The sequence below is a fragment of the Atta cephalotes genome, assembly GCF_000143395.1.
Source record: "Atta cephalotes unplaced genomic scaffold scaffold00052, whole genome shotgun sequence".
Classification (NCBI taxonomy): Eukaryota; Metazoa; Arthropoda; class Insecta; order Hymenoptera; family Formicidae; genus Atta; species Atta cephalotes.
This window is the reverse complement of record NW_012130116.1, coordinates 199,466-209,189: the sequence shown is the minus strand read 5'-3', so window position 1 is coordinate 209,189 and position 9,724 is coordinate 199,466. Positions and strand designations below refer to the sequence as shown.

The window sequence follows — 9,724 nt, the reverse complement described above, 5'->3', positions numbered from 1 at the left end:
CTCTGTGTGTGTGTGTGTGTGTGTGTGTGTGTGTATATGTGTGTGTGTGTGTGTGTGTGTGTGTGTGTGTGTGTGTGTGTGTGTGTGTGTGTTATCATATCAAAATTTAATTGTGTCGAGTGAAGATTTAATTGTATACATTTAAATTTTTTCAAAATTATGTTAAATTATTGGTTCCTAAAATAAAAAGCCATTCGATATAATAATATTAATATAATTGTAATTCAAATGTGCTATAAACAAATATTGTATAATGATATAAAAAAATACTTTATCAGAGAATGCTGTATGTTCTAAAGACGTTCTTAGAACGTTTTTCAGATAAAGTGTACTATATGTCCTGAGGACGTATAATGTACATCTTTAGGACATAGACGTCTTTAGGACATACTTTTGAAAGTCTATGCTATATGTATGGGATAGATATTTTACAAATTGAATTTAATGTAATATAACATCAATATATCTAATAACTTAGTTTTTAAAATTATGTGAAAAATGATGGACAATTTTTTACGAGATATATAAATTCAACCAATTAGATATGATTGTCGTGCCTCTCATATGACGCATGCGCATGAGTTCTGTGTTTCTTTCGGAGCCGTTTATTTCATGTTTAGAACATTAATCAGTAACTGTTCTTATCAGTTCTTATATAGATTTAGGCGCATATGCATGCTTCATTAAGCGGCAAACATATGTATGTAATACGTTTCGTCTCCACTGTATTACAGAGATGGTTTAGAAAGAGATGGCGAGCCGCTGATCAATTAATCGAAGTCTCCGATACAATCGATTTTTGCACTCACACATATGTACATACATATGTGCACTCTCACGATCTCGGCTTTTCTTTGTATTGACCCACCCACACTTGGAGATCTTCGGGTGTTCATCTCAGATTGCTCTCAACTTTCATAGTCGATCGCCGATCGGAGCGAGCTGAGAGACAAAGGCTGAGCAGAGTCGAGGACGGTATTCGGAGTGTTTGAAGTTTCTACGAATCGACGGATCGATTATGGAGCGACGCGCATCGCGCCTCCATTCGATGCGAAGCCGTGAGTGCGCAGCACTCTGAACAGTCCTGAAAAGAAAAAGTCAGACGTGCTGTTCAGCAGTAAGAGACTGCAAGAGACTCGAAAGAGATTGAGAGCAGTGCACCGCGTCTACTGGGCGTCACTGTCATAGTAGCAACATCGGGTCGGGGGTGGCACGACGCATGAACGCGCCCCGCATCGAGAAGTTGAGAACCGCTCCGGTATTTGTATATTTAATTCCTTATCTCTCTCCCGGTACGCGCACGGAATTCGCGCGACGTAGGGAATGGAATGTCTTTCGCAGCGTCACACGTCGGTATCTTGTTTCGCATGGCTGCGCCCGGCTACGAGATCCGATCCCGCGGGACTCTCGTCATGAGATATATTAAATTGCCTCGTAGATTGCTCACTATGCCATGCGAAAGCGTTCGTCAACGTATTACGCGATGTTAATGCAACATATTGTAATAATGCCGTCTGCATTTTGTTTGCGTTATTGTTACTAGACGACGAAACTTCTGTTTTTGTCTTTTACATGTACGGGATCATCAGAACTTAATACTTATAATTATATCTGATAATCATATGTTTAAAATTACATTCTGCAAAGAATTCTGCTTTGTTTATTTTGTTGTTGCACACTTTCTTTTTATTTTACAGAACTTGTCGCAGGTGAACATTTCATCTTCGACGGAATAATGACTTCGGATTACTTTACTTTACCAGTTAATATGGACAGAGTATGTAGGATCTGTCTTCAAGAGGGTACTAATTTGTCATCAATCTTCTCCTCTACACAAGAAGTGAACAATCTCACGGGTCTTTCTCAAAAAATACAAATTTGTGGCTCCATTGAGATAGATGAGCAGGATGGATTACCTTCCCTGATATGTAATGACTGCATTTACAAGGCCAGCGTCGCCCATGAGTTCAGACAACAATGTCAATACTCTGACGCAAGATTACGCATGTACTACAATAAGCCTGTCAAATCTATTAAGTCTACCATGGTAAAAACATCAAGTCTTCTCAAGTTATATTTGCCTATGTATGAAAATACATGATAGTTTATGTGATTTTTCAGGATTTGCAGGATTCTTATACACAAACAGATCTACAAACAAGATTTATACAGTCAAAAAAGTCAGACCACTTTCAAGAGGATTATTTTAAGGAAGACATGCAAGTAGTTGCGAGTGCACAAGAGTACATTCAAACCACCGATTCATTTCCCAGAGTCAATCTAAATACCAATCAAATTCAAATACCAGATGAAAAGCTATTCATTTGTTCTATTGGATTTGAAGGAAGTAAAGAAGAGGTGAAAGATTCTTGCATATCAGAGAGTGAGGTTCATCAAATGACAATAGTACAGGAAGATGCACAGGGTACTAACATTATTAATTTACAAAACAAGGATGACGAAATTAAGGAAGCCGATCAGTATGTGGAAAAGAATATAGTTCAGGAGGAGCAATTCGTGACTGAAAGTTTATCCAATGATAATATAGAAGAGGAAAATGTCCCGCAAAAACGCACATCTACGAGAAAAACAAAATCTGCTAAAACATATAGCGACGATGAGGTTGTTGACAATTATTACGAGCCGAGTAGTGATAGCCAAGATTCAGTGGAGTCCAAGTTTAAATGTAAGGTCTGTTCCAAACAATATGCAACACAGAAGGGTCTGAAGAAGCATGCTTTGGTCCACGAAAAGAAATATAAATGTGATATCTGTTTAAAAATGTTTTACAAGCAGGAAAACATGGAGAATCATCAGAAGATTCATGCATCGAAACCGCATGCGTGTCAGCTTTGTCATGCATCCTTCTCAAAGTCTCAGAGTCTCGTGAGGCACTTAAAGTCACATACAGAGAAAGTAAACGATATGATTAAGCAGATCAACACAAGCGAGCGAAAGGATAATAAAGAACCGAAGAAAGAATTTAAGAGTGAAGATGATACCGATGATGAGACTGGGCCTGCCAATGAAGCGGACGAATTCGAGAACGCGCCAGAATTGTACAAGTGCGAGATTTGCAACCAGTATTGCTCATCCTTGAAGAATCTAAGAAGACATGCACTGGTGCATGGCGACAAGAAGTACTCTTGTACTGTATGTAAGAAATGGTTCTTCAGGCCGGATACATTAAAGAAACATGCGGAGAAGCATGGACATGGGCTGTTGGATAATTTGATGGATGATAATAAGCTGTACGATTCGGATGACGACGATATGCCAAGCAACAATACGATGGATCCTCCACCGGAGGGCGAAAACGTCAAGAAAGAGGAGAGCGACGAGGAAGGAACTGGAGAATACAAATGCCAACATTGTGACAAGGTCATGGCCACCAAGAAAGGTCTGCGACGGCATGTATCGATGCATAAGCCTAAGGCCGAGCCAGTTACTTGCGAGATTTGTAGGAAAGTCTGTGCAAGTCAGGCTCGTCTCGTTCTCCATCAGAAAACGCATAAGCCGAAAGAGAAGGTACCGCGCGAGTATCTGTGTCATATCTGTAGTAAGGTATACCCAAGCAATTCGTCCCTCACCTACCACATGCGAACTCACACCGGCATTAAGCCACATGTGTGCAAGACATGTAACAGCGGTTTCACGACCACGACAAGCCTGGCGAATCACATTCGTATTCACACAGGCGACAAGCCATTTGTGTGTCACGTATGTAGCGCCGCATTTGCTGTCAGCTCAGCTTTTCGCAGACATTTAACCCGACATACTGGTGAAGCAAATTACCTATGTAAAACCTGCGGTAAAGCTTTCAAGAGACTTAGCACGTTAAAAGAGCATACGTACACTCATTCTGGTGAGAAACCGTACGTATGCAAGACGTGCGGCGCCGCGTACAGTCACAGCGGCAGTCTCTTTGCACACCAGAAGCGTTGTCGCGCCCAATATGGCGAGATGATTGTTGATGATCACAATCATCATCACATACCACATACAATTACTCATATCCACGTAAATATGAATAACGTCAATAACGGACAAGCAGTGCGACCAGTCGCTATGATAGGTCAAATGTTTTAAGAACGAAGTGGTATCATAGATTACAAGCGTTATCTGCGATGAGTGTTGTGTATAAGTTGTGCAGCTGTAAATCGTATATATAAAATACGTGTAACATAAGCTGCACGTCCTCTATAAATGTACATACAACTCATTTTTCATAATGAAAAATGTTCCTTGAATATACTCGACGCACGCGCTCGAAGACTAATTCTTTACTTTTAAAAACACGTAAATAAATATCTGTGGTGTAATAAATAAAAGGTACTCATGTTTATACGAGAGTAAAAGTTTTCAAAATGGAATAAGTACTATTATTAAAATTGCAAACTATTTTTTTATTATTTGATATCATAGGCATGAATATTTGTGGATTTTACATGTTTCAATATTGTATATATTTATATACATATATATATATATATATTTTTGTATGTTTCGTATAATCCAGATTTTGTTATACCACATATTACATGATAGTTGTTTGTTTTGCATTGTTATATTTTAGAAGGGAATGATTTTTTTCGTATAGCTGAGTTTTATTTTTTTCTTTTATCAGTAGAATTATTTATCTGATTATTTGAATCTGAGAATTATTTATGTAGAATTATTCATATAGAATTATTTATCTGATTATCTGAAAATTGATTTGAGAAATTAAATCAATAAATGAGTGAAAATAAGAGAGAATTCGAAGTCGATTTATTCGCAATGTTAATAAAAAGAATATAGAAGCAATAGTATCTACAGACTCGTAAACGTAATTATTAATTATTTTTGTGTACATCTTATTTTTAGAGTACATCTTAAACATTTTGATAATTTATGTACAAAAATAGCGCTAGAAATGTAATATCAGGTATACAATTTCTGGGCTGTGACTATCGTGTAAATGATAACCGAATGAAAGATGTCAATACAATCTATTCATTTAATAAACTTAATTGGTATATATTTCATCACCAAAATAATTCATAATTAAATGAATGATAATCATATTCATGCTATGTATGTATACATTTACAAAAATTACTTAGATTATATAAAATACGATTGAAATGATTATACTGTTTATAATGCGTATAAACGTTATCATGCAAAGAATTCTGCGATCATATTTTTTAAATTCATTAAAAATGAAAATCTTAATGTCACATATGCTAGATAGATGATATATAGATACTGAGATATAATCTTTTAACTAAAAATACTGTATTTGAAAGTAATAAGAATCAGAATATATGATTTCATTTAATCGTTGATTATAATTAAAAAATATTTCTTAAATCATATTTAAAGCATTAGAATTTAAATTTATTTAAATTTTTAATTAAAACAGAACGTTTTATGAAAACTTATGAAAATAACAGTAATTAATAATAATCATTTTAAAAACGGAGCAAAAATAGTAAGGAATGTACAAATATACATATACATAATATTAGTTATATATGTAATAAGTTATAGACGAGACTGATCATCATTCATTTAAATATTTAATGGTATAAAGTTTGTAAATCTTATTCTTCTAAGTGCTGAAATGAAAGTAAAGTTTATATTGTTCTAAAATCTTGATTAATATTATTCATTAGTTTTATTATATTTTTTGTACTGCTAATAGAAGTGTTAGCTTTTCAATCTATAAATCTTGTTGCGACATAAATTTCTCCATCAACATATGATTATCAATATACAATTAAATGAATTTTTTATCAATCAAAATATGCGTATATAAAATATACGTATACAAAATATATTTACAGAGTTGTTTTATTTCCCACAGCGCCTGCATAATTTAGCATGTCAGTTATTTATTTGTTATAAAAAGATTTAATATTAATAAAAGTATTAATAAAATTATATATGATTCTAAATTATTTTCATTGTATAAACAGAATAATATTCAAAGAAGCTAAAAAAGAAATTAATTAATAATAAACGTTTAATTAGACGATAGATATTTCATACTTAATTTACAAAATTAGAATTGAACAATATACACGCTACAGATTAAAAAATAGGATTTCATTTCTACTATATTTTACATGTAATATATGAGATAATTTTTAGTATAATTTGTATAATACAACGGATATTAAAAATTTAGTGAACACTATTTCTTTTATTTGAAACAATAAGTAATGCCAATATGAGCCAACAGAGGATGTTTGAATGTAATTTAAACGTTTAAAATTTATTAAGAAAATGAATTTCATGAGGACCCCTTCAGGTCCTCATCAGTACAATTAATCACATGATTAATTATACTTTATTCAAAAAAATGCTTCATTACATGAGTTAATGATCAAACTATTAGATGTTGAATTCATTCACTTGTCGAATTTTTATTATTAAATTATTTGATTTGATGAAGTCAAAGAGTTGTGCGAATCAAGTGTAACGCTATTATTATTTCTTTTTACATCTCTACTTTATAGAATATTTATAATTTTATGTAAAGAAGCATTATATGCACAAAATGTTATTCATTAATAAGCCATAAACTTTTTAGAAAAATAAGATGTTATATGATGAGAGAAGTAAATTAAAAAAAAATTCTAATATTTTATCATGCTTATATATATTTTTAATATTTTATCATCTATACTTATATCTTATTATATATATTTATATAAAAATACATTCTTTAATTTCATTCTAGCACATATTAATAGAAGCTTTCCATTAGCGTATTTATAATCTTATTTTATGTCATTATATATATTATATATTATAAATATGCTAATGAAAAACCATAGAGTATAAATGGAGGATGAAATCTTCCAGTTTCTATTTATTATATTTTTATATTTTTTATTTAAAAACATTATAATAATTCAAATATAATGATGTAAATATAATGATGTAATGAGGAAAAGCCAGTGTTCATAAGAAAACAAAGTTTGAATTAATCAATATTATTAGAAATGGATATCCTTTGGTTTTGATTTTTAAGAATATTAAAAAAAGATTACTATTTAAATTAAAGCAACTTAATAAATCTGATCTTAATTTGAATAAAAATATACAAAATAAGTCCAATAATAAGGTGACTTACTTCAATATTTCCTATATACCATCTGATAAATTTAAAAAGATTCTTCAAGAATAATCGCTTCATTTTTATACTGGAATTGATAAATTAAGTCATTTTATCAAAGATCAGAAGGATAAATTAGCAGCTTATAATCGCACTGTGATATATAAGATCAATTGTCAGAATTTTGTAATTTTATACGTAGACCAACCGAAACGGTTATTAAAAACGAGAATAATGCTCGTATTCATAGTCAGATTTTATATTTAAGGCTTCCTTAAATTTATCTTCAGATACTCTACGAATTATTTCATTGGCTACTGAGCATCTAAATTTAAAGAAGCCTTAAGTACAAGGTCTGACTATGAATACGGGCATAAGTGAATATCATAATCACATAAATAGAAATACCACATCGCAGTCTGTCACAGAATTGAGTACAACTATGAATTTGATTGGAGCAAAGTTTTAATTTTGGATGAGAAAAGGAGTTACAATAAGAGATTAATTTCTGAGTCAATTTTGATCAAAAAACAGAAAAATGGATTAAATTTACAAAATGATACGGAATTATTGAACTCTCTATATTATGATTTAGTTGCGGAAGATTAACGTTTCTATGTTTTAAAGTCTTGATTTTAACTTCGATGAATATTCTTATTTTTGTATATATTTATTTTTATTTTGATATCGTCGGCTCATTTTGTCACTTCGATCTAAACTCTCACACAATACAAATATCTCTCTATAATATCACAATGTAACAGACCATCGTTAATCTGATTCCAAAGTAAGTTTTTAATGATTTTGATTAATTATAATTTGACTGTATTAATTAATTTTGGTGTTCTATTTTAATGATAATTTCTAAAACATGCAGTTTGTTTATTTAGCAAAATATAATAGACATTGAAGATTTTAAGTAGTGACAATAAATTAACGATGATTTGGTGCTTACATATGTATAATTTTTGATTCTACCAACCAATTTTATACACTGAGGATGACCCAATACCAGGAAATCTGTATTCTAATTTTAATTTAATATATATATTGTTACACACGAACAACTAATGATGGCTCACATTGGCTTTTCCTCATCACTATATTTACATTGAGTTTACTTGAAGAGCCTTATATTATATTAATTTAATTTGTTATAATAATTCATCGTAATTAAATTAACGCTTTTATTATAAATAAATAATATTCAATCATCTTCATCCTTTTTACGTCTTTTCTTAGATAATATTCGATAACGTCGCCAAATGGAATGTCTTGTTCTCTGAAGAACTTTAGCCAAATCAGCATATTTACGTTTTACTTCAAGAGATGGATTATTTTCTAAATGATCTATTATCATTTCATCTTCTTCAGGTTTAAACCTAATCATTTTTATTTATATTTCATTACTATTGTTATAAATTATACTTAACATTAAAGTTATACTTCAAAATTATATAAAAATATATATAAGATCAAAATCATGTACAATGTGCCGTGCATTAATGACATCCTTTTTTAATATGGATTATAGTATAAAAATCAAGCAACTTATTCAAGCTTCTAGGTTTTTTGATGCTGCCATTAGCCTAGTGAGTTTGCTCGATTGGATGAGATTGCTGTGATTCTTACACTGATCTACATTTAAAAAAAGACAGCATTTATGTGGACGGCACTGGGATCTATTCTTGAAAAATATCGCATACTAATAATGAGAAAAAATGTGGAAGAACAAATATATTCGTTGGATAGACGATAAAGATGAAAGTGTGAAAGGAAAACATTGTAATAAAATAAATAATATAAGGAACATATCGCGGAAAATGGCATCGACAAAGAAACTTCACCAAGCAAAAATCTTTATAATAACTTTATAAAAATTCTATATCATATGTTATATATTATATTCGAATGTGATATATTCAAGAATATAGATATATATTTATATATAAATACATTTTACTATATATTACCTTCGTTGAAGGTTATTCTCATATAAATTTTTAAATCTATGGTAGACACTATATAAAGTTCTCTCTGGTAAACCATTGGCTAAAAATTGTACAAATTTCCGTCTTTCTTTAATATTACGCATGTATGTCAAATTGCCAACTCTTAATTGTAAAAACGGTTTACTTTTATTTACATCCCAATTGTGTATCTGTTTCAAAATCAACATTGTACAAACTTCTGCATTAGATATATATTTTTTAATTTTATTTTAAAATATTTCTAAGAATTAGATAAATAGGCAGATTTCTTGCATACTAACCTTGCAAAATGTTTTCCAATTATTAGCAATAATATTGTCCTCTTCAAAAGAATATGAGCCTTTCTTAATTGGTATTATTTTTTCAAATTCTTCTATTTCCTTTCGCGTCGGCATATGAGACCCAGCTCGTGTTTCAATCGTATGTTGTGGTGGTATCGTGTGTCTCAATTGTACGTTTAAATTTTTCAATTTCTGCAATGAAAAGTATTATACAAAAATATATTATATATATATATATATATATATATATATATAATATTAATAATATATATATATATATATATATATATATATATTATTATTATTATTATATATATATATATATATATATCTTAGTTAGTACG

General features: G+C 30.7%; 2 protein-coding genes across 2 annotated transcripts in view; one reads left to right on the top strand and one right to left on the bottom strand.

Moving 5' to 3' along the window:
* Positions 1-1,735: 1,735 nt before the first annotated feature.
* On the top strand, positions 1,736-4,089 carry LOC105623007 (zinc finger protein 260-like). Its single transcript, XM_012204410.1, has 2 exons — positions 1,736-2,047; positions 2,122-4,089. Exons 1-2 carry the CDS (start codon positions 1,736-1,738, stop codon positions 4,087-4,089), a joined length of 2,280 nt encoding a protein of 759 aa, XP_012059800.1.
* A 4,226-nt stretch (positions 4,090-8,315) lies between these two features.
* Positions 8,316-9,724, bottom strand: part of LOC105623005 (tubulin-specific chaperone C-like) — a 3,057-nt gene continuing 1,648 nt past the window's right edge. Inside the window, 3 exon segments of the mRNA XM_012204407.1 lie at positions 8,316-8,490; positions 9,082-9,269; positions 9,381-9,572. Of these exon segments, the coding sequence (XP_012059797.1) occupies positions 8,316-8,490; positions 9,082-9,269; positions 9,381-9,572 (555 nt within the window).